The sequence below is a fragment of the Simochromis diagramma genome, unplaced genomic scaffold (genome assembly GCF_900408965.1).
Source record: "Simochromis diagramma unplaced genomic scaffold, fSimDia1.1 OVJJ01000798.1, whole genome shotgun sequence".
Lineage (NCBI taxonomy): Eukaryota > Metazoa > Chordata > Actinopteri > Cichliformes > Cichlidae > Simochromis > Simochromis diagramma.
In genome coordinates, this window is record NW_024386736.1 from 855,797 (window position 1) to 881,891 (window position 26,095).

Consider the following 26,095-nt stretch of genomic DNA (forward strand, 5'->3'; position numbering starts at 1 on the left):
GAGAGCATATCCAAGACAACAACGGGACAAAGATGGCGACTGCTTCTGCAATGGGACGTCCACTGGCGTCCAAACCTCGGAATCACTGCGATGAACTCGGGCAATGCAGCAGGTGTATTCACGTCCCTTATTCTAACAGGACGACCATCAGCATGACACACTGGAACCACCAAGCCAACCTCAGCCATCACTACCGCGGGGCTAGCACGGTAAGCCTTCCGTCTACCTTAGCCTTTCCTCCGCTGCCGTTAAATCATCAAACCCTCAAGACCCCGATGTCTGGTTACCATCACTTCATCCCAAGTATTCATCATGAGTTGCCATTCTTTCTAATAACACATTTTCTACCCATTTTGCTTCTTTTTCCTCAGCCCTTTCATCATGGTCTTTTTGGCCGTTAATATAGGCCTCTCTTTGCCATCAAAGGCAGCACATCAATTGCCTTGACTCCCAAGTGTATGTGTGAGGGTGAAAGAAAGGGAGAGAGGAGAAAAAAAAGAAGAACACCATGTATCAAAGATCAAGGCACGCTTTCATGCCTGTTTTTGGCCTAGTTGGGTTTTTGCTTTTCCATCATCTTTCCATCCCTTTTTCCCCCTGCCTGTTCTAAGGCTGCGGATGCTCTCCGAACCCCTCAACAATTTCCCCCGACCCTCAGTGGTCCAGATCCCACATTCGCTGAAATCAGACGCTTTTGTAGGGAAAAGTAGGGTTTCTTTGAAAATATTCTGTAGCTTGCAGGCTACTGGGCCAGAGCTCAGCCCCAATGATGACAATACGTGAAACAATATTTGAATAAGCAGCAGGAGGGCAGCGAGCTAATCCACTGTGGCTAATCCAGTATTGGTGCGGGCCATATTGGTTGCTGGAGTATTCAGCCCCATCACAATACACATCAGCGGGACGCCATGGCAGATATACTGACACTCTCACTACAGGCATGGCTGGGAAAGGCCAGCAGATGGATGGATAGGTGGATTGATGGATAGGTGGATAAATGATAGAGAGATAGATATAGATGGGAGAGTGTTGATACTGTGCTTTCTGTAGTTCACATATTGTTTTGGTTGGCTTGTGTAACTTTGAGGATTGAAAGAAAAAAATGAAAACAGAGGGAAGTGTTTAAGTAGGAGGGTGATGAACTTAATCTTCAGCGCTAGCTGTCCTTCATAGCTCTGTGGCAATGTTTGTGACTAATGTAATCGCCAATTCTCACTGCAAAGTTGCCTGAAACGTTGACGCTATCCCACTCACTACTACATATCAAACATAATAAAAGGGCCCACTGTACAAGCTCAGCCTTATACTTTGTTTTGGAGCTCTTATTTCACCCGAATAAAATACTTGTCTCCAATTAATTTTCCTAAAGAGCAGGGGTGTGTTTTTCTTTTAAGGGGTATATAATGAAGATTTCACTTTCTCTGAGCATCTAAATGGGTCTTTGTGCTGGGAGGCCCCCAAGAGATAAGCCTGTTTCTGACAGGCCTCCGTACAGACGCCCAAATCTGCTGTGGCAGCTGGAACAAAGGGACCCCTGAGCTGGAGCGGCTCACTGACAAAAAGCTCCGTCTCAGTAGTCTAAGAGGGTTGCCTCAATTTAGGAATTAATGATCTACTCTCGTCTTCACTTCACTTCAGCTTATGAAAAGGTGACTGTGTTTTTACTGAAATTGAGAAAAGCTAGCAAGGGTGACCAGTCGATTATTGATCATCCATGTATCAATCACGTTATTCATCTGAATTAGTCCAGTGGCAACAGGTGCAGCAGAACACATTATTTGATTCTTGTTAGCCAAAACATACGGTAGGTTTGTTTGAATTTTGGTGGATGAGTTTTCCTTAACCCAGTCTGGCATCTGACGACAGAGAGTGTAAAGGGCTGTGATCCGGGATATTGGACTTTATGAATAAAAATGACTTCACTTCAAACATGATCTACTGAAAGCTTTTCCCAGAAGATATTTTGACACATCAGAGGAGTAAAAGCACAGCACAGGTAATACGTTTAATAATTGTTGAATACCATTTACCTTCTTTGATTCCAGAGTTCAGGCATTCTGGCGCACTGAGTTGAAAGGCGTCTTTGTCAGTTTTATTAGTTACAGCTGCTCTGCTGATAATGCAATAAAAAAGTCAGTAAAGCCAATAAAACAAGATATATAACAGGAATAAATGAGGCACAATGTGCTTAATGTTTAACAAACATATATGTTGTCTATGAGTAAAAATGTGTTACATTGTCGTATTGCATAAATGTCAAATGATGTGGAGCATATAGGTGTGCAGGAATATTCATTCTCTGAATGTCACTTCCTACCATCCAAGTCTTTAAAATTCTAAAACTGAAACTGATAAGGAAAGCAATCAAGTACTATGGATCTGTATCTATAAATGCACTATTCCTTACACTGAACACTGTCTCAATCTGCATGTCTTTTCCTCTGTTTCCTGAATTCAGTTGCTTGACCTTCTTGAACAAACAAGTAGATTGGTTCTGATTTCCCTGTACACCTCATGGAGTTTTGGTGACGGTAGCCCATTGCTAGCTAAATCTTAACATACAATCACATAAACTCTGAAAACTACACTCCAAAGCCACAAAAACTCAAGTCTAAACACAACTAATGATCATATAACTATTAAATCCATTCATTTTCGTAGCAGGTTATCCAACTGAGTGTTGCAGGGGTGCTGGAGCCAATCCTATCTGTCAAATACCAAGACGTGGTTATTGGTATATCCACGTCTTCACCCTAGGCAACTCAGCCGTCAGTCAATACAATACGATTTTATTACAGTTACTGCAGTATTCTACTTCTAGCCTTTTTTAACTTATATATATATATAAAGCGTCCTTGGGTTTCTTGATAGGCGCTATACAAATCTAAGTTATTATTATTATTAATTACAAGTTATTGTTAAGTAACTTACGTTTACTGTGTGCTAAATGTCATAATGTCATGCAACATTATTTTCGCTCTGATGAGTTACGATGAGTTAGTCAAGAAAAATGTATTAGGATGGAAAAGTATGTTTTACAATCTCAAGCGATAGATAGATAGATAGATAGATAGATAGATAGATAGATAGATAGATAGATAGATAGATAGCACCAGGTGTATTAGTGGTCCCCTTGTGTGATGACCTTTCTTCAGCTTAGAGTACAGACCAGCAATACTCACACACATACATAGTTCAGATTCATTATAGATTCATAAGTACCAACATGCCCCCAACCCCTCCTCACCAAGACATCATAAAGGTCAAGTTCATCTTCGTCAGTATTCTCTCTTTGTCTTCTTCCCTCTCCCCTCATTGTCTCCGGGGGCACCACAGCAGCCCTGACAACACCAGCCTGTTACCACAAGAACCTGTATTTGCAGGTGCAATGAGTGTATGTGTGTTGACTGTTGATGATATAGGCCAAAATAATGTGCATACATTTCCATAATGAAGTGTGTTTGCCTTGGCTGTAAAGTCTGCCAATCAAACACACTGCCATTCGCTAAACCTTGCCGCCCATCTTCATTACTGTCCTCTGAAAGCCTTCTCTGACAATTTCACAGAGATTATCTGTTTAGAGACGATTACATGGTTTTAAATGGCGCATGCCAAATAGAGTTTTAAAGTTAAAGTGCTGGAAATTTCACCGTGCTTTTGTTGGATTCAACTGCACTCGTCGAAAGGGCGGACAAAATTAAACAATGCTAACAAAATAATAATAATATCTTTGAAATGTAAATGTATTACAATGGTACAGTGAACATGTACAGAAATGAAAATCAAGATGAAGAAAATAATTTTGTTCTGGATATGTTGAAATAAACGGAGGCGTTTATTGTGTTGGGTTAGTCTAGAAATATGATTTTTTTTATTAGCCTTTGAACGCAACATGTAGGCTGTATCCAATATTAAGAGAGTTACATTTAAGAAGTATCAGCTCTTATGACATAAGTGGAGCATTTACACAGCAGGATTTTCACATGTAGTAGTAAGTTAACATGAAATTGAGGGATCTGTTGTGTTTAGTTGCACACGGTTAATTCATGTGACTGGTAAAAGCTTTTTACCAACGTCATGTCATAAGGGTTGAAAACTATAGTGTTATATTGTTCTGCTCAAATATACATGATCAAATAAAAGAACCAGATATACAAGAGGGTTACAATTTATTTTTGAATCTCATATGAAATAATAAAAATAATAATTCAATTCACTTTATTTATACTGCATCAATCACAGCAACAGTCCCCTCGAGATGCTTTATATTGTAAGGTAAAGCCCCTACAATAATACAGAGAAAACCCCCAACAATCAGTAAACCACTTATTACCAAGAACTTGGCAATAGTGGGAAGGACAAACTCCCTTTTAACAGGAAGGATGAGGGTGATGATGATTATTGTTATTATTTCCCAGCTTCGAGTTGTTATGAAGAAGCAGTGCATCGAGGAGTGGGCAGAGATGAGGACAGGTGTCTGGACCTCACCTGAGCCACCGGACCCTGCTCTCCTTCACATGGGACAGCTGGCCTGACGGCCCCTCAGGAGGCATAGTAAGCTCCATGCATCCTTGGTTTGGTTTTATTATCTCCAAAGAGAGTAAATGCTGCTTCTTCTGATTTTACTGGCATGGGCTATTTTCATTTTCTGATTCAAATTCATACCAAAAACAATTTGTTAATGGACATTTGCATTAGTGTATTTTCTCTTGTTTTTGCTGTTGTCAAAGACAAGGAGTGCTGTGAATTGAAATCATTCTTGCTGATTATAGAAATTAAAAATTTGGCAGTGTGTGCAGTAATTTCTTTAGTCCTGTTACTTACTAAGACACATGACAGGTTAATCCACGTGTAAGGCAAATTTACATCACGCAGTAACACATGGCTCATATCAGATATTTGCAACACATCTGTGGAATAACATTTAATAAGGCCACGCTCAGGTGTTCTTTTTTTCCCACGAGCCTTTGGAAATATTGATTCAGCCTGATAACTGTAGTCCCCCCCCCCCCACACACACACACACACACCCACACACCCTTCTTTCTCTCTCTCTGTCTCCCTCTCTCTCCGTCCCTCCAGCAGCCGGTGGGAGCTCGGTGCTCCTGCATGACTGACAGCCCGGCGGAGAGGAGTGACATGCTCAGGTGGCGGCAGCAGCGTGCTCCCTCTGTCCTGTGAGTCACTGAGCCGGCAGAGATGGGCTCTTCGGACTGAACACCTGTTCAGACGCAAAGACGCATTAGAGGTGAGTCGCCTTGTTTTGTCATCGCGCGTTGCTCAAAAACTGTCTCACCTTTAGACTCACAGATTGCCTGGAGCAAAGTGAGCCGTAGCCTACCTGATCTATTGTGGTGCCCTGGTGCTGTTTGGGGATTCTGGCTCATTTATTTATTTGTTTGTTTTTTCTTTTTCATCCACATTTTTTTAAATGTGCGTGACAGTGTACGGTGCAGTCGGCTTATCGTGAATAACTTTTTTATTGGAGTCTATTAAAAGGCTACCGTTTGAATTACACTTCCATTCATTTAGAGATATTGTGAAATTGCTCGTTCTTGCCGATGGGGGCGCCGTTATGCACTTTTTTTGGTTACCTTGACATAGAACGGAGACATATAGAACCGACACGAAGTACAAACTCTTCTTCATAACTCATTTAATGTACCCACAGTGGTGAAAATTAACAAATAAACTAATGAATACATAAATAAATACTTCAAGCTTACTTTTTTAACATGTCTTTCTCATTGTGTTGAGAAGCAGTAGTATCAACTTTTTACTTCAGAAGAGTAAAAAGATTTTCACTATTTTTATAGCTACCTACATACAATCATTCTACACAAAGTCGCCATTGCAATAATAATATAATCATATAATCTGTAATAATACTACACTTATGGTTCCAGATGGATTTTTTTTCCTGTGATACTTTTGCATGTTTCTTGATGATATGTCTGCACTGTTACCTGCAACTAAGTAGGTTCATAAAATGGTAATAATAGCAGTTAAGGGCCTGCGCTAACATACATTTCATAGTAATAATACATAATTCAAAAACATACATACACTAATGCATCAGAGAATGGTTGAGCATTGTCAGAAAAGCTCCAGTTGTAACTGGTTGCTGGCAACATTCAAAGTAAGCCTTTGAATAGTGTTGTTACACTACACTATTCTACACTACCATATGGCCTGCCTTCTAAGTGCAAAGTCATTAAAATATCAGAAGTAAGAAGAACCTAATTTCTCTTTGCTAAATTGCAGGATTTAGGTGCGTTTCTAAAATAGGTTAAATTTACTTGGATATTTAAACCTTGTGCAGTTTGCACATTTTCCTTTTTCCATAAATGCTGTTGGAGTCTAGTTGTACTTTACTACATTGACTTGGCGGTCATACTTTGGTTTTGAAACAAACACATTTTCAGTAAATATCCCATAAAACAATTTGAATTAGCTCTACATTGCTGCAGAATCAAAATGCTGCATCAGTCAGTTTTGCCTTGCATAGTAAATACTTTTACATTTCTTGTAGTCTTGTAACTATTTGGAAATTATGCACGCTGGACACTTATAATAACGTTCACGTATCGCTGCATTTATCGTGGATAAGATTAAAGAATCTCGGGTATTTTTTCGTGTGTTTGGCGTTTCTATCCGGCGCATTTCTAGAAACGTACTACGCTCCGCTTACAGTCGGCGTGCACTCACGTACTCGCTCTGTATTATTGCTCTGAAAGCAGCCACCATGGGGAGTTAAGGGCAAGACGACGGGTTATTTTCGTTAATATTTAATCTCAAAAGCTATCCATATGCTGCGTTTTGGAGTACACTGTTCGCGCCAGTATCCCCAATGCAGCGGATTACGGGGAACGGGCTTTCAGAGACGGTAGGACGTAAACTTTTGTGGAAAACACGGGACGTTAACGGACCTAGCTAAGCTAGCCAGCTAATCAAAACTAGCTAACACATCAAGCTAGCTGGCGCTGCAGCCAGCAGAGTCAGAAACGTGCCCTCGCTTTCTTGTTTTGTTTGATCTTATGCGACTAGATTTGTTGGGGTTAAACAACAAGAAAGTTTGCGTTGCTTCTGTACAAATGTGCTCTTTACGAGTATGTTTATAGTTTCCTCTAGTGCTGAAGTTTTTTTTCCTTTTTTTTCCTTTTTTTTTTGCACGGAGGCCCGTGTTATGTGGAGTTTGTTTCGGTGCCCATCCCCCACCGTCTTTGCAGGCCAAGATGAATGAGATTCTCACTTCAAAGCCCTGGCATTGGTGGTGGCATTGCTACAAGGCTAGCTAGCCATTTTAGCTTGTTAGCATTAGTTGGTTATTTGCAAAACAGTGTCCAGAAATACCGAGCGTGTGATTTGACAGGAGTTAGCGCTAAAGCTAGCTGCTACACAGGCGAAATAAACTTGTTGGTGAACTTAAGCTTGGATACTCAAGTAAAGCGCGTTGAGTTCGTCATCGTTTAACTGGAGATTTAGTTGGAGAAATACGAGATTATTTAAACTGAGGTGTATTTGCTAGTAAGTTTAGATGCCAAGTTAACAAACTAGCTGTATTTTCAGTTTCTATGACTATTCTCACGAGTCTCATACTGTTAGTATCATGCTTCGTGTGTCTGCTCATTATCTAATGTTATTACTCAGTGATCTCTCGCACTCTAAATATATACATACTGTGTGTGTATTAGTGGGGTGACACAGTTCAGTGATGAGGTGTGACTCAAGTCATCATTCTCACCTTAGCAATAATATTTGTATTTGAGTCATCACCTTCCACTGCTACATCTAACTGCTTTTCTTGTTTCCATTGCAGGGTGAATTGTTTGCCAGCCAAGTCATTGCTAAAGGGGAATATCTGACCTCTGCCTTGTGCAATCAGAGACATGAGCGTTGTCAGAGAATTGCATGGGATCGGGTACAGGGGCGGGGGTGGAGTTGTGGCCTCCATGAGTGCCCCTACCCACTTTACAGAGGATGCGCCGCGGCCCCCAGTTCCTGGTGAGGAGGGCTCAGACGTGGACACCCCAGTCCAGTCAGTCAGCACCCGTCCAAACACCCTTTCCCAAACCGCAGGCTATCCCCTGTCGTCTAAAATGGGGGACCCGTCAAGTTATACACCCTCCTCCTCGTCTGCGACCCCACGTCGCCCTGACTTGGACTTGGGCTATGAACCTGAGGGCTCTGCTTCACCAACCCCTCCTTACCTGAAGTGGGCCGAGTCACTTCACTCCCTCCTGGACGACAGGGAAGGCACCCAGCTGTTCAGAACCTTCCTGTGCCAGGAAGGGTGTGCAGACCTTCTCGACTTCTGGTTTGCCTGCTCTGGGTTCAGGAAGACCAGCCAGGACAAGAGGGCAAAGCTGGCCAAGGCTATCTACAGAAAGTATATTGTAGATGGGAATGGGATCGTCTCCAGGCAGATCAAAGCTGCCACCAAGAGCTTCATCAGAGACTGCGTGGGAAAGCCGCATCCAGACGCAGCCATTTTTGAACAGGTTATTAGAATTTTATATTGTAATATTTAACAGGATGCCAGTCAGGTTGAAGAGAACAGTCTAGTAGATACTGTTATTCATTCCTGACAGCTATTATTTTGTTTGTTTAAATGGCCAGATTTGGCTAAGGAATGGAAACTGTAGCCATTAAGGTGCCAATGCTAAGCAGTGTTGCAGGCCGACAGGTTAGGAAACTGAAACTGAATTGTGGATGTTGGCAAGATGGTTCATGATGAAAAAAAAAATCAGACAATGGCTTTCATATGGCTGTGCTTTCAGTTGACTGGTGCTGGGAACTTATGTTTTTCGCTCTTCTCACTGCACTAGGTCTATTCCTGTCAAGTCGTTATAATTTTAGTGTCAATATTTACTCCCAGATTTAAGGAACTTAAAGCCATATCTATTTAACCAGCCCTTATACAGATCAGATTTTGTAGCGAGTATCTTTATTTAAAAACATGGAAAGTAGCATATTTATAATTCACAGAGTTTGTTCTTGCATGTATTCATTTCCACTGAATATTTAAAACAATCTCAGAACAAGGAGCTTTTGCTGTCTTGAAACGTGTTAGATTTGTCAGGGCCGTTCAGTTCTGCTTTATTGACTTGAGGGTTTTATTTAGGGGGAGGGAACAGTGACTCAAACTATAAGCTTACCCAGGTTCCCACGGTGTAAGTGCAGCTATACTTCCTGAGTACCTCAATCAGTTTCTGATCTTCTGACAGTGTTCCTGTGGTTGACAGGGGGCATTCATCCTGGCAGGAAAAGTAAAAGAGCAAGAGAAGTCACACACTTGTCGCTGTTTTGTTAAACTACAGATTTGTGTTTCCTTGTGCTTTGTTTCTGCCTTAATGAGCAAACCACACCAAAGGATCATCTGCTCCTCTCTGCCCTCTTTAACCCTGAACACTTTCAGTTTTGCGTAGATGACTGCTCATTTTTATCTTCTTAATGTTGAGACCACATGTATACTCTATGAGACTTCTATCACCAGTCTTAAAGACTTGAGTCTCATAGAGTATACTTAATAATGTTATGTTGAGTAAGAATGCATGGGTATTACTGTGATGGACCAAATGAAGCTTGTTTCAATTAGCTTTCTTTATAGCTGTTCCACAGACTTACGTTTGATTTTATTTCCGTTGCTGTTTCTCCGCAAGTCATCAAAGTAATAAAATCCAAAGCTGTGTACTGTTCAACTAGAATTCAAACCAACTTGACTTGTGCCAAGCCACATCGAGGGATGCACTTTGACCCTTTCAGGTTTATTGCTTGCATGTGGTTTGACACACATTGCTTTTTCAGTCTGGAATAGGTGTTAGCCTAGCTGTGTAGTCTCTAACATAAATGCTGGTATATCCTGTGTAATTTTGTTGGTCTGTAATGAGTATTCATTTGGCATGAAATATATAGTTTGAAAGGGCAAAGCCTTTCAGTCTGGGAGCACTGTGTCACAGTGAACTTAGTGAGAGGTGAGAAATAATGTCTTCATTTTTATTGTACCAACTTGGTCTTTGTGTGTTCCAGGCTCAGACAGAGATCCAGACCATAATCGAGGAGAACACCTACCCTTTGTTCCTTAAGTCAGATCTGTACCTGGAGTACACACGGACAGGGGGAGAAAGCCCAAAGCCAAACCCCAGTGATCAGAGCCCTTCATCAGGACCAGCCAAGCCTGTTTCTGGGTATTTGCCTACACTCGCTGAGGATGAGGAGTGGAGGTGAGAAGAGAAAGGAACCTGAGACTTTGTGTTATACCACATTTCAATTCTGATGCATTGCATAGGATTTAACTGTAAACTTCACTGATCTGTCTCAGCTGATCAGAACAGCTCTAACAAAGTTTTGAAGCTGAAATTCATTTGTCTAAATATTTAAAAGTAATATAATTCATCTGACTTTTTTTAATAACATAAATGTGGTCTTAGGTGTGGAGGAGGAGGAGTGAGGGAAGTGGAGGAAGAGAAAGATGAGGACGACTGTGGAGACACACCAGCTTGCAGGTTGACTCAGACCCTGCTGATGCAGACGGCACCACAGAGAGCCTCAGCCAGTAGGAGGAGGCAGGACAGCAGGGAGTACAGGTGTGTGTGTGTGTGTGTGTATACGCCTGCTGTTTTGCAGTCATAATATAAATAATATCTAAACATTTATTGAAACTTCCATGCGATGTCAATTTAAAAAAAAAAAAACATAGTCTAGATCTGAACGTTCTGTGCTAACCAGTCAGCTTCGATCCTTTGCGTCTAGTGTTTCCCTTGTCCTGCAGTTGGACAGACTTGGACTGCAGCTGGTTATGTTTGTATTTGGTTCTCTGGAGATCTGATGCAAGCCCTAGATTCAGCTCTAAGTAGAACCCACAGCAGGCGGAGAGCTGATGCTACTGGGCTGAGCTCTCTGAGACTTGCAGAACAGAACAGGGACCAACACAGCAGGGACCAGCTGCAGTCTAAGAGAGTGGACTCAGAATTGATCTGTTTGAGGAGGAACTTTGTGGAGAGGCTGTTGATTGTTTCTGTATATGTTCTTACTAAGTAGATATCAGGTTATGTTTGTTTGGGTTGGGTTATGTTATGTTATGTTTATTCATTTTTAAAATGCTTGAGTGCCCCTCCTTTCACTTGCATACATGCATGTGCGCGTACATAATCACATGCCCTATCATGTCCCGTGGGAAACGGTGGGTGTTTCTTGTTTCGTGTATAGCGGTGTAGATGACCTAGTATTATGCAAGAGTAATGTTTTGGTAATTAGAGTTTGTCATTTACAAACATTGCCAAAATACATCTATAATATTTTTCATTATAATAAGTAATAATATGTAATACCTGTTGATATTCTTATAGTGGAAATATTCATGTGGCAAGGCTGAGACTTTTTTCTGTTAGCTTCTTTGTAACCCTTTCAAGATTGCAAATAGCTCTTTTCGGGGAATCTTTGCAGCACACCCACTTATATCAAGAGTAGGTGGCATTTTGTCTTATTGCGAAATCATGAACACAAGTCTTTCTTGAGAAGAGCAAATTTAGTGTGCAGCCAAACTTTCTGAGCCTTTTTTTCCATTTTGTGTATTTAATCGGGATGCTTCACACTTTTGAATTCACAATTTTGAAGCCTTTAACACTTTTTTTTTTTAGCACAATTCACAAGCATCATATCAGACATGACTAAGGCAAAAAAAAAAACTGGTGCGAATGTTTTGTAAGAACCCCTGAAAATTTAACATGGCTCCTTCACATGAATCACGATGTCTCAATTCTTCTTCAGGCCATGGAGAGAGCCGATAAACCCATACTACGCAAACATGGGTTATGCGCGGGCTCCAGCAACCAGTGCCAATGACAGTGAGCAGCAGAGCATGTCGAGCGATGCAGACACAATGTCACTGACCGACAGCAGTGTGTAAGTACTCACAGACAGCCTGCTGCACCTCGGACAATACTACACTTTTGAGTTTTGTAAAAATGTTACAGATCTGTAATTGATTTTTGTTCATCTTTTTTTTCTCCCCTCTGTGTTTGTGTAGAGATGGTATTCCTCCATACAGATATTGGAAACAGCATCGTAAAGAGATGCATGAAAGTGCCAAAGCCAACGGACGTGTGCCCCTACCTCATATACCTGTGAGTACAAACAGCAATTCGCTGCAATATCAGTTCTTGTATTGCTGCATGCACAGTGAAATATGTGCAGAATTTGACACTGGAATGCAGTTTTAAAGTTTTTCTGCACACTATTAGGCTTTTATGTGACAATACAACTTTGTAATCTTTGCTAAATTCACACCCGTTCGTATTTTTCATACTTTTTTTATGTTTAAGTGCTTTCAGTGTATCATTCATACACGGATCGATGCATTGGAGAGCAACTTGGGCTTGGCATCCTGCTCAGTGCAAAATATCATGACGATAATAAATAAGTGATGCACAAGTAAATAAATATGTTAAGTAAGGCCCTTCTTGTTGTTCTGGTTCAGCATTGTGATCGATGTGGGTTGAAAAGCTGTTTCATAAGTGTGTGTGTGTGTGTGTGTGTGTGTGTGTGTGGTCCTTGAGCGAATACTGCGACAGGCTGTGAGAAGGATGAGTGGGGACGTTGGCAATGCCCAGACTGCACTGGTTGTAAATGTCTGAAGGGAGTTGGCAGCATGGAGGAGGCGGAGGGTGCTGCTAGGCCTTTTTTGATTAAGGCTGTGGTGGTGTAGTAACTGGAAGTGATGTCATCAGTTTGGCATATCGGCAGAAATTACATGCTTTTGTTTCTACCACAGAACCAACAATCAGTGGAAGGTGAAACTGATTGTCGAGAAGTCAGCAATTATCTCATTGTTGATGTTTTTCCCTGTGTTGAGGTTAAGGTTGTCAGGCTGTCAACTCCCCTCTGTGTGCTGAGTCATGTTGATTGGCAATGAGGCCTACCTTAGCAAACCTTTTGGTGTGGTTGGTGTTAAAACTAGCAGAGCAGTCATGTATCCACATCTTGAACAATAATGGGCTGAATACACACCCTTTAAAGCGATCTTGTATTCAGCATATTGTGTTGTTTTCTTCCTTTTCTGGCCATCTGCCATCTCTGTGTAAGAAAGCCCAAGATCCAGTTCTAGGTACCAGGTCCCACACGGAGCAGGTTCAGCTTCTCCACAAGCTGCTGTGGCAAGATAGTATAAAAAGTTGACTTGAATCAGTAGGATGCGTATGACTTTCTGTATTGCAGGTGAGTCAGACTGAGGTGGTGCAGGGTGGATATAATGGCATCTTTTGTAGGCTGGTTTTCTCTGTATGCAAATTCTAGGGGTTAAAAGGGAGATGTGACTTATTATGTTGCAAGACAAGCCTTTCAAAGCATTTCACATTTCTTGGGGTGAGGGCTAGAGGGTGGTAGTCATTCAAACAAGCTGGGTCAGATTTCTTGGGTACAAAATTATAGTGGTGCCGTTTAGACAAGTGGGAATGTTATTTTTGTCTGAGGAAGATGTTGAAAATGTCCTTGTGAAAACATCTTTCAGTTGTTCTACACATTCCTTCAGAACATGATCTGTTTGGCAGGTGACGACGGGAGCCCTTTGTTGTTGGTGTATTGAAGTTATCTGGCAGTGCGAGGTCATTACAGCATGTCTGATCGGTGGGCTTGTAGCCTGCTACTGTGTTGAATCCCTGCCAGAGGTGCTGTGTAGGGCTGCCACAAACGATTATTTTGATAGTCGACTAGTCACCGATTATTTTTGTGATTAGTCGACTAATCAGCTCATGCATCCATTGGACGTAAAACGTACAGCTTATTGCACCAGCATGCATGTGCTCTTATAGAACTATCATTAGCTTACAGCTTTAAGTGTTTAAGGTATGTGCTAACTAAAAATAAAGACAAGAGGATAGTTTATTAAATTTTAATGAAATTTGCAGATTGTCTCGGTGAAGTTTAATAAACTCCTTGCTATCTAAAATATAACAGGACACTGGAGTAAATTCTGGAGCATCTCACACTTCTGATAATCAGTTGTCTGCTTGACGTTTATTCAGCTGTGTAAAAACTATAACTTTAATCTCAGTCAAACCGATTTACTCAGGAACAAATAAAATACTGAAAAAAGCCAAACAATAACATTTTAAGTTATCTAAGTGACTCATATATCATGTTTAACCTGAGTAGCGAAAGACGGCGGTGGGTTTGAAAACGATTTGCCGGGAGTCCGGTGTTCTCACCGGCTCTAGTGAGCCTTGTCCCCGGCTAGCTATCGAGCTGGTGGGTAACAGACGTCTCCGAAAATGTCGGAGCGCTTTTGAAAATATGTGGTGTCTTGATAAACTGAGCAGATATTTGAGGTTTACACAGCGACATTCTCGACTGAAAATATGTTAAACATTTATTTTGTGACCCAGAAAGAGTAATATTAAAACTAACTAGCTGCCGCCATTGTTGGAAACTGAGCTGGGCTGCGCTATGAATTCTGGGACAGAGCTTCTTCTTCGGGGTTTAACGGCAGCTGGCATCCTTGTACATGCAGTGCTGCCATCTTCTGTTTCAGTCCGTTATTACACTCTTAAATCCTACTACTTATTCCTGCGTCTTTTGTGATCTTACAAAGCTTCAAACGACACATCGACTATTAAATCAGTCGTCGACGATTTTGATAGTCGACGTAATCGTGACTAGTCAACTAATCGTGGCAGCCCTAGTGCTGTGTGTTTTTTGGTGTCAGTGAAGTGACTTGTGTGCACATTCCACAGTTTAAACTGGAAGTAAAGGTGCTGCATCCCATGCAAAGCTGAGGTCCTGGTGCACTACCAGCATGTTGGTCAAAACGAGTACAGCTAAAGTTCAGCAACTTATTTAAAAGTTGGCACTGGATTTTTAAAAGTTCAGGATCAACTTGGACACTGAAATCACCAGCCCCATTAAAAACTAAAAGCACTTGATATACAGACACTCGGAAGTGACATCTGAGAGGCATCTGATTGATACCAGTTAAAACTTTGGAATAAAACATATTTACATATTCCTAAATTCTGGGTTTGAAGAAGTAGGAGGAGTAGATGTAATGGTACAAACTATACACAGCAGGCAGATTTAGCTCATAATGTGAGGTGGTCTTAAGGCAGTATTTATCTGCAAGTAGTTGAGAAGGAATTACCATAACTGTCACACATTGCTAACATTGATTGTTTGCACAAGTTAAGTTTTCCCATTTGAATGTGTTAAATGCATATTAGTTTATAAGTTTGCCATTTAAATTATGGCAGCAGACATATGCACCCATGTGTAGTATGTAATAATTTCTACTTGTGTCAATACACAGCGCACGTATCGAATGCCAAAGGACATCCACGTAGAGCCTGAGAGGTTTGCAGCGGAGCTCATCAGCAGGCTGGAGACGGTGCTCAGAGAGCGAGAGGCTCAGGAAAGACTTGAAGAGAGGCTGAAGAGAGTACGGCTGGTGAGTACACGATCATATATATGCACCCTGCAATGTGATTTTAATTCTTCGAAATTAAAACTTTGTAAGTGAAAGAAAGAGTTGTTTCCATTTTAGTCAGCCTGCCTATGCAGCTCTGTCACTTCTATTCCAGACTCACAGCTAGCTTCTCATCTACAAGGAGATTTACACAGTAGAAATTTAGACAATGCATTATGCCATATATGCAGAAATGCCTGTGAACAGTTTAGCGATTGATTCTACTCTCTTGCAGTCGGGTAGAGTTGTATGAAGCAGTAGGGCTGCACAATTAATCGTTAGAAAATCGCGATCTCAATTTATACTTATGTGCGATCTCATTTCCAAATGACAACGATTTAAAAAAAAAAAAAAAAAAGATGACGATTGTACCGCATTTTGATCCCGGACATAATATGCATGAAAACAAGCGCTCACTCTTCCTGCTCAACAAATGACAAGGGCGGAGGCTTATACCACGTGATACAGAAGTCAGCTGGCAGGGAAAAAACAACGGAGAGCACGTGAGAGATGACGAAGCTGTAAAGGCCAAGAAAGTGACAGGAGAAAATCCGTCCCGGTCAACCACCCAAACATCAATAACAGGAACCTTATACAGCGCCTCCCCATACCCGTCGAACTCCCGCAGGCACAAAGAAATCACGGAGGCTATTACTTATCACCTGACCAAAGATATGGCTCCCATCAACACTGTGCAAAACGAGGGATTTAGGAAAATGATCAACACCCTAGACAAACGCTACACAGTGCCGTCCCGCAACTATTTTTCAAATGTTGCACTACCTGCTGTATACACGCAGTGTCGAGCAACGGTGGAGACGAAATTGTTTTTATGTTCAGTCTCAACGGTTACGAAGTGGATGTGCAGTTAATAAGTGCAATAAATATTTATATTAGAAAAGAAAATCGTGAGAGAATCGTGATTCTCATTTTATGCAAAATCGTGCAGCCCTATTAAGCAGCAACACATTGTTGTAACAAGTGACAAACAAGATTCTTGCCAGAAAAACTTGCTATTCCGGTTTCTTGCGACCAGCCACGGTGGGAATTTAATATTACACTCAGTTAATCTGGCTCTAGCATTCCACTTTAACAGTGATAACTTCTGTATAGACTCATTGCTGCTGGTGAGAAGAGAGACTATGCCATCAAGAGAAGAGATAATCACTCTGGGATTATATATCGATAGTTTAATTATTGGTGATTCTAAGTGAGTTGATATCAGGTGAACTGGCACAACAGCATTTTTAGATAAAGTTTGCCCAATTCTTTTTTTTTTTAAATTTACTTTTTTTTCCTTAGGTGTCAGGTTACTGCCACGAAGCCATCCGGCTTGTAATACACAGGCAGAAAGGCTAGGCAAAAAAAGAAACACATTTATTAGCCTCCATCACCTTAATCATTGTCTTCTGTATTGATGTACAACCCAGTTTTAAAATTGAAAAACTAAATATATTTTCTGTTCTTAACAGGAAGAAGAGGGGGATGATGCTGACGTCTCCATGACAACCTCAATGTCTTCTCATAGCATGTCTCTACCCGTCCCCTCATCGTTTCCACCTCTTTATGGTGCCCGTTATTCCGAGACAACTGCTAACACGGCAACAGTCGCCACTTACGGAGGCCTGGTCCCCATAGACGATCCCCATGACGACGACCCAGAATCTATTTTGGATGAGCATGTACAGCGGGTGATGAGGACGCCAGGCTGCCAGTCGCCAGGGGCAAACAACAGCACCTTAGCAGGAGGGGGTCGGCACACTCCTCCCAAATCATCGCGTTCACCTGACGGGGGAATCGGGCCGCCTCACTACCCTGCACACAGAGGTGCAGGTCACAGTCTGCCTGCTGCTGGAGTCAAAGGTAAGAGGCTGTGAAGGGGAGGGAGAAATGGTCGAGCACGATTTCCACGATCTAAATGTGGGCCCAGGTTACTCTCTGTGTTAAGCTCTGCCCCATAATACCCCCAATACCACATGTCGCTAAAGCAACTCTCCAACGGACACAGTTACATGTCCTCTCCAGTTCTACAAACACATTTAGAAAAAGTGCAGACTTTTTCTTACATTACACAACTTTGGGTAAATTATTTCTACAAACATTAAAAATTATTTTATTTATTTGCGGAACTGTGCATTAGAAGTTAATGCTGATACTTCAACATTATACCTGGTTCATATCCTGTGTCCCTGTCTTTTTAAGAGTGTTTTGGTTTGGTTTTTTTGGAGACCGTATTCCCCACACCTACTGTACACTGTAGTTTTTGGCAAATGTAACCTCAAGTAGCAAGAAATAGTTGTTATTCTGCTCAAGTGTTTGTGTTGCTGTGGAATAATGTGCTGTTGTTGCTCTGTTTAATATTGATGTTGGTATAACAGAGTAGGCTTAATTCGTGCTCATTATATTGAGTTAATGTGAAGATGGAGTCTTGAGATTTTTAATGTGCCTTTACAACACAGGAAGGAACTATAATATGCTTGGACTAATTAGTGCATCCTGTTACAATTTTTTTTTTTTTAATGGCAAGCCATAACTGGCTCTTCAGGTGAAATAGCACAGATGTCAGTGCTGTGAGTTTCCATTTACTTTACTGATTTCCATCTCAGGTATGCATCACCACAAGCCGTTGTACCACCACAGAGGAAGGGATGGGCCAGAGGAAACGGGTAGTAGGTCTCAGCCCAACTTCCTGTGGAATGGAGAGTCAGCCAATCAGTATGCCGGGAGAAGTCGAAACTATGCTGACGGAGCTGGAGCCAGCACACACGAGGGGATGGGTTATAGGTAAGCGTGTGCACTTGGTCTATAGGAAGTTGTATGGAAGGGGAACAGCTTTGCAGAGGATTGTACAAACTGCACAAGGCGTCACTAACTTCCACCTACCAGCTTTGAGTGACATCTTCATCTCTTTGCTGCTTGCATACAACTCAAAAACCCTTTCCATCCTGCCTAAAATGTTTTTGAACTTTTACCGTCTGCTAAGAGATACAGATTCATGAAAAATTCAAAACTAGACAATTCCTGAACAGCTTTTACCGTACAGCCATATTCCCACTGAGCATGATTGGCTCACAGCAAGAAGGTCCTGACTTCAATTCCGTCATCAGGCCGGGATCTTTCTGTGTGGAGCTTGCATGTTCTCCCCATGTTTGCATGGGTTCTCTCCCACAACCCAAAGACTTGCAGTTAGTGGGATTAGGTTAATTGATGAACCTCAATTGCCCATAGGTGTCTCTGTGTGTTTGTCCTGTGACAGGTGCACCCTGGGATAGGCTCCAGAACTTTGCATACATTTGTATTACTTTAATGTATTATACTATTATTAAGGACAAGTCCGTATCCTGGTAGTGCCCTAGTGGCAGTAAAGTATCTTATCTTGTCTATACTGTTAGGTAATCGGATGACTCCAACTGTTTTTTTTTTCTTTTGTTACCTGTTTGTTCTGCAGTAGTAAAGGCAGCACACTATCACGGCGAGGTTGTAAGAAGACATCAGAGGCATCGGGGAAAGGTGACGAGAGTGGGCGTGGCCTGGAGGCACAGGTACCAATGGAGGATTTGGAGAGAAACCAGAAGATCCTGCAATGGATGATGGATGGAGACAGACAGAGAAAGAGTTCCCATGGGTGAGTCGTTTTATATTTAAAGCTGACAGTAATTTATAGTTGTTGAAATTTTTAAAATTCTTAAGATCAAATAATGAAATTAAATTAAATCAAAAATTAAATTAGGAATACAGGTGATGTGCTTTCTTTCTCATCAGATATAGTGTATTGAAAATTTTTTTTTTTTATTTGGCAGTGGTTTGGCATTGATATTTTACTTGGCAAAAAAGAAGAACACTTTGTGTTGTTGGTCGCCATTTAAAGCAGAGGATCAAAGTAAAAGCAGACTCTGCTCTTAGCAAAGTGAATGTCTCTGTGACCTTATAGATGACACTTTGATAACGGCAAATGGAATCTGCGATTGTGCCCACAGCTAAGCAATAACCTGGCTAATGATTACTCTTTATTATTAACCCATGACCACATAACTGTGTGTGCGGGCACTAGTCAGCTGGCATATATAACAGACCTGTGCCAACAAGATTAACAGCAAGGCCGCCCTCCAGCATTAGGTGTGTTACAGATTGCCCGTGTTCTGCTCTAACATGGAAGGAACTTGTTGCACATGTTGTCAGTAACAACGCAAGTGAAGTATAACTTTATTTGTGAGAGTTTAATTCTCTTCCCCAGTGATGCTAAAAAATGAGTTTTTGTGTACAACACCATGTGGCAGATGCCCATTCCCCTCAAACAGGATCAGAGAGACATACATATCTTAGAAATATTTAACGTTTACTGCAAATGAATGGAATTTGGAGCCTACTAATAAATGAGAGTAAAGTGATATTATTTAGGCAGCATCGGGGAGGGAGAATCTCACAGGGGAGCACGTGGATACATCGAACAAATCATTTCTGCTTATGTTGGGGGTTATTCTTCTTCAGGTTTTAAATGTTTGTCCTGAGTAACGCATACTTGCTATATCAAGAACCAGAATTTCAGTGGTTCTTGATATAGCGATCAATAAGACTATGCTTAGCATAGTCTCATATTGTGAGGCTCTAGTTCCTGTGCCCATTTTAATGCAGGCAATTCTCTTGTTTTTTCAGAGGGAGCACCAGTAGCTCAAGGAGGACAGGAACCAGCAGCGAATCGCCACGTCCAGCTTCAGTGGAGCGGCCTGGAGCTGTGCACCCCTGGGTCTCTGCTCAACTACGTAACCCTTCTTCAGTGTCCACCGCTATCCCCGGCTCATCATCCACCCAAGTCCAGCCTTCTCATCCCTTCATCCAGGACCCAGCTATGCCCCCCAACCCAGCTCCCAACCCCCTCACCCAGCTGGAGGAGGCTAGACGGAGGCTGGAGGAGGAGAGGAGGAGGGCTGCACTACAACAGGTCAAGCCTAGGTAGGTGTCAGGCCAAATTCTGTGTACTCGGTTATTGTTATTATTATTAATGTTTATTCTTTATGTTGTGTGTTTACGTGTATTTTTTCTGTCTCAGGCACAAGTCTGGAAAGCGTCAAATGTGCGAGAACATGACAGTGGCTTACTACTTTTGTGGAGAACCAATTCCATATCGAACATCTGTTAAAGGCCGTGTAGTGACTTTGGGCCAGTTCAAGGAGCTGCTTACCAAAAAGGGCCACTACAGGTAAATACATAGACAGGTTTTAAAAAGCCATAAGTGTGTGTGGGAATGTTAAAGATGTGCTCTTACACTTGTCCTTGTGTTTAGGTTCTATTTCAAGAAAGTGAGCGACGAGTTTGACTGTGGTGTGGTGTTCGAGGAGGTTCGTGACGATGACGCAATCTTGCCTATCTTCGAGGAGAAGATCGTTGGGAAGGTGGAGAAGGTTGACTGAAATTTTGGGAACATGAAAACAAATCAGATGGCATGAAAAAGAGGAAGAAAACATTCAGGTGGGATTGAAATTCACCTGCCAGAAAACGAACAACGGGAAGTAGAAAGGCGGAAGGAGTAACGTGCGACCGAATGGAGATTGCGCTGCATAGTCGAAGCTCAAGCGTTAAGGAGGCGGTTAATTTTACGGAGCATCAACGCCTGGATCCAAACCCACATAAAGCAAAAAAGCTCAGTCAGATGATACAGCGGGTAGTAGAAGAACATAAATTATTTCACCTGTCCTGTCTCCACTGTGGACGATCAAGGAGAGCTGTTCAGGTATGTCTGACCAGTCTTCCACTTCTACTGCAATGGATGGGAAAAGGGTGAGGGGACTGCTGAAGGAGAGAGGTTTAAAGTAGTCTTCCACTTCTGCTCTGGAGGAGCCCGTCCTCCGCAGACCATTACGATGCTGCTACATTACCACGGAAACTCTTCAATCGGTGCTCAGGACGGTAAAGGAAGCAGTTTTGTTCCTCTCGGGAGTCTAGCTGCCTTTTGCTGTCTCTGTTCCTCATCAGCTGGTGACAGAAGATTTTTGGGGAGTGGAACATTTAGCCTGCCTCTCGTTGACTTCATAGCCTCAGAACAGAGAAACCTGCTCACCCTCAATTCCTAGAAGTCACGTAGTGATCTCTCACATCACCTTGTTCAGATAACAGTTCTCTGCATAACTTGTTTACCGTATTTTTAATAAGACAAGTATTCTAGCTACTTGTTTTCATTTTATTTGAATCGTGTATGTACAAGGCAGGTACTATTACTTATTATTGCAGCTTAATTTCGTCATATCTCAGACTTAATGTTGTATTATTGTGTATGTTTTGAAGCTAGTTCATTAGTCATTTCAGGGCAGCCGATTTGTTTGTTTCTTCCCAGTATACCACATCACTGCACCTCAGCTCTGTACTGTTTACCTTTGAGTGTGCAGTCGTGTTCTACTGCGGCAGGATTTTTAAATATAGGATTTTTTTTTTTTATTACCTTCAAAAAAGACCACAATATATAATTTATTTTTTTTTAAAACGGTCACACTGTCCCCTTGTGTAACTTTAGAAGTCTTCTGCTATATCACAAGCCTGCGCACAGAACTCCAAGCTCAGTCTGGTGCCTGCCTGCCTGCCTGCCTGCCTGCCTGCCTGGCCAGTGCCATTACTATCTACAGTGCTTATTCTGAAGCGTTAAGTGTCCGTCGTGTACACCGGAACTCAGCCAAAGAGTGTAGTGTGAGCCCCCTTCGCCTACATACACATGTATGTGCAGTCCACTGCTATCTAATGTGTGTTATTTGACATAACTGTGAGGGAATGTAGTATTTCCTCCTAAATCTTTAAACTTTGTAGAGGAACACTGAGTTTAAAAACTGCAGGGTTGTTTGTTTTGTTTGTTTTTTGTTTTCCTTTCTCCAAATTAAATTAATAGTTTGACATTAGAAATTTTCACCAGGAATACTGTGATAAGTTAATACAGCTCATATATCTAAGCGGTAAATGCAAAGCTAAAGCCAGCAGTTGTTAGTTTATAGTTTACTAAAAAGATTGGACCTACCCTGGCTCTTACGTGAGTTAAACTACGTGAGTTTCAACTACAAGTTAATTTAATTTAATTATCAGTTATTTGTTGTTCATTGGTTTATAAGAAGGGTGGCACCAGTGGTGATGTTTAAAATAGTTTGGTTGATAGCTGATTGTTAGTTTTTGTTTATTTATTTATTTTGTTTTTGTCATTCTAAACTGTTTAAAGGTTTTTCAGATTTTTATCACACTAGCTCAGCACAAAATTGGTGACATGGTAGATGATTCAAAATATGCCAGTATTGATATTTGGTTGATCTGTGGATTGCTAGATTATTACATATAAATTGATGATTCAGAGGACCTATCACGATTGCCTAGAGCCTGATGAGCCGTCTAATAACTACTCGCTTTTGCGGGTGGGGAAAAACAGATTTGAGGTCGGAGTAAGATTGTAAGATCGTAATGATTGTAAGGCCTTCAGCTCAGGTTATAGATGCATGCTGATTAGGAAACGCTGAAATGTGCTGGGAGGCAGACTGCGAAATGTAGACAGAGCCAGGCGAGATGTCTTCTATTCTAAGCTCAGCTAATTGCCTATAGCTTCATGTTTACTGTATAGACACGAGGAGTGTTACACATTTGGTCACTTTTTTGTTATGAAAACAGCAGAGTGAATTTTTCAACATGTCAAGCTAGTCTTTTAACCTGCTTGTGTTTGTACCATAACGCGGTAAAGCCTTGAGGTCAGAATATAAAGCGCAGTGCAAACGTTGCACTGAGGGCACACCAGCTACGTAAGCCGAATGTAACTTTATGAATTTTTTAAAAAAAAAAGTTATTTTATTTTTTTTTACTTTTGTCCACCATATCCTCGAAGGATCGATCATGTCAGCTACTTGAGCACAGGTTCACTATTGATCTGTTCACCTGATTGTTTTGTGTCCTCGATGCTGATTGTTAATTGAATGTGTTGCATTAATGTCAAATAGAAATCATCCTGGGTTTGCCCCAGCAAGAGGAGCATAGGATCAGAAAATGTGTTTGTCCTTACTCCAACCCATTATGCCTTCAGTATGAAATAAAAAATTTAGAAATGTATTTGTTTATAAGAAAAAAATGTAATTTTAATAATCAGCGAGCATGTTCTTTAAGGAATGTTTCCAGATGAATTGAACTGTCTATTTTGGTTTAATGTTTATGTGCAAACTGCTTTTGGCCCTCTGATATATTTTGCATCTGTTTTATTAGAAAGAGCACCCAGGGACAGTTGAATGACTACATTGAGTTGTTTCTTGTGATTTATGATTTGATGGACAAGAACAAATAACTGCATCTGTTGCGTTGTTGATTTGTGTGAAACACAGTGCCTTTAACCTTTCAAAAATGTGTTTATTGAAACCAATCCATGCTTTTTATTATTAGTTTTAATCATCACTCAGTCCCATTTGTATTTTTAGCTGCAGTCATGCTATTTCTCACTTCTGTTCTGATCAACCCTCTGCTGTAAATATGTACATTATCATTTCATACGTGTCTTCCGACCTGCACCACATGTCCATGGTGTTTTCTGTTTTGTTTTTTTCCAACGCCAAGATGTCACTGTGCTGGTTCCACTTGTACATTTCTTTTAAAAGGGTACTTCATAATAAAGATGTTGAATAAATTCATCAACTTTATTTTTGAGGTTAAATGTATTTTATATGGCTTTCTCTTTTTGCCTTAAACTAAAAGTCTTAACTTTCAGATGCATTGCACTTGTACACCACTGCAGTTTGGAGTTTGTTTGGCTTCTGCATTTATGTGATAGCTGTAGCTGGTGATGAAAAACACTAAAATATTCAGGCAGCCTTTAACAATCACACATACACTCATGAGCCACTTCATTAGATAAATTTATTGTGAAATGAAATCAGTATTTTGAGTATACATACAGCATATTTACACGTGTGTGTGTGTGTGTGTGTGTGTGTGTGTGTGTGTGTGTGTGTGTGTGTGTGTGTGTGTGTGTATATATATAGACTCTGTATAAGGGCTGCATGTACGTACACTTGCTAGCTTCTGCAATAGATATACCTTACTACTATTAGTGTGGACCCCTTTTACCTTTTAACTGTCTTAATACTTCATGGCACAGATTCAACAAGTTTCTGGAAACATTGCTCAGAGATTTTGGTCCATATTTACATGATAGCATCACACAGTTGCTGCACATTCGTGATGTGATGTCCCAGAGGTTGGGCTGACATCTGGTGACTGTGGATATCATTTGAGTACAGTGAACTCACTGTCATGTGAGATGTTTGAGATGATTTGAGCTTTGCGACATGGTGCGCTATCCATAAAGGGATGAACATGGTCATCAACAATACTCAGGTAAGCTGTGGCATTTCCCCACACTATTACTCCACCACTAGCAGCCTGCCTTACTGATACAAGGAAGTTTGGATCTGTGCTGTCATGTTGTTTATACCAAATTCTGACATCACTACCCAAATCTTGCAGCTGAAACTGAGACTCATCAGACTAGACAACATTTTTCAAACTCCTTTGGTATTTCAAACGCCCCACTTTGGTGGGAATGGGCAAATTGTAAGCCTCAGCTGACAGGACCAGTGTGGTCTTCTGCTGCTTTAACCCATCTGCTTCAAGGTTCGCTGTGTTCCACATTCAGAGATGCTTTTCTTCTGGATATTTTCTTCTTTTTCAGATCATTAAATCACCTTTCTTCCTTGTTCTGATGCTCAGTTTGAACTTCAGCAGGTCATCTTGACATGTCTGCATGCACTAAGTTTCTGCCATGTGATTGGCTAATTAGACACTGTATTTGTGTTAATGAGAAGTTAACCTCCTCGGACCTGGCGTCCACATATGTGGACATCACATTTTTGGTTATTTAGACCCAAGTACTCAATTTTGCTCTACAAGGGCCTGATATCCACTTAGAAGGACATTATACTGCGACCGTTCTATTGAAATTTTAAACGAATACCCTCATTTGTGGCTCTTATTTTTCTTAGAAACAAAAATTGGGTAAAAAAATAAATCTGGTAATTCTTTGTTTTTACATTCGCTGGGCCCCACCCAATATGCCCAAATATCAAAGAAAAATTAAAAATGCATGCTGTGGAAGAGTTCGGGTCTTAGGAGGTTAAACAGCTCTAATTAATAAAGTCGGACCTGATTTATTTTAAGCCAAGAATTGAATGTCTTTATATCAGTTATAGCTTTGTTCACTAGTGTATGATATATAAAATGTCCTCCTAAAAGCAAATATTGATCCTTAGCTTGGCAATGTCTACAGGCACTTATTTAGCTTAACTAATTGAAACACTATCTAAGAAAATGTAATTTAGCATGATTTCAATAATCATACATGTCTCCAGTATCAATACTTGTTCCATCAGGGGATGTGGGTGTAAATGTATATAACTTTCTGTTGCATATAGTTAATGTACTCAGCATCTTACCAAATGTCATGTACCATCCACTTCGCTTTCATGTCCACAGGTGTCACATGTGACGCACTGTTTTCAGCAGCAGATGGAGTTAGGTCCCCATGACCTAAAAAGGAAAAGGAGAATTGCTGGACAATTATGTCAGGTTTGAAAAAAAAAATTAAGTCAGATAAATTCAACAGATTTAAGTCACACAAAACACTTAAATAAAAAAATATTA

General features: G+C 41.0%; 1 protein-coding gene across 4 annotated transcripts; it reads left to right on the forward strand.

The window, feature by feature from the left end:
* Positions 1-27: 27 nt before the first annotated feature.
* Positions 28-24,096, forward strand: LOC120743280 (axin-1-like). Of its 4 annotated transcripts, XM_040046970.1 has the most exons (15): positions 28-209; positions 4,419-4,554; positions 5,083-5,248; positions 7,820-8,501; positions 10,030-10,223; positions 10,431-10,586; positions 11,770-11,904; positions 12,029-12,125; positions 15,299-15,436; positions 16,927-17,317; positions 18,061-18,238; positions 18,903-19,079; positions 20,108-20,404; positions 20,502-20,651; positions 20,736-24,096. In XM_040046970.1, exons 4-15 carry the CDS (start codon positions 7,890-7,892, stop codon positions 20,860-20,862), a joined length of 2,652 nt encoding a protein of 883 aa, XP_039902904.1. In that variant the 5' UTR covers positions 28-209; positions 4,419-4,554; positions 5,083-5,248; positions 7,820-7,889; the 3' UTR covers positions 20,863-24,096. The 4 variants fall into 4 exon arrangements, with proteins under 4 accessions (XP_039902904.1, XP_039902956.1, XP_039903022.1 ...); XM_040047022.1 differs by lacking the exon at positions 28-209 and having other exon boundaries at positions 4,410-4,554; XM_040047088.1 differs by lacking the exons at positions 28-209; positions 4,419-4,554; positions 5,083-5,248 and adding an exon at positions 6,601-6,886 and having other exon boundaries at positions 18,906-19,079.
* The last annotated feature ends 1,999 nt before the right edge of the window (positions 24,097-26,095 follow it).

Excerpts from the sequence above, each read along its gene's own strand:
- LOC120743280 (XM_040046970.1), top strand. The coding sequence starts at position 7,890 with ATGAGCGTTGTCAGAGAATTGCATGGGATCGGGTACAGGGGCGGGGGT. Across the intron at positions 10,587-11,769 it reads CAGGACAGCAGGGAGTACAG|GCCATGGAGAGAGCCGATAA; the intron begins GTGTGTGTGTGT and ends ATTCTTCTTCAG. Across the intron at positions 15,437-16,926 it reads GGCTGAAGAGAGTACGGCTG|GAAGAAGAGGGGGATGATGC; the intron begins GTGAGTACACGA and ends TGTTCTTAACAG.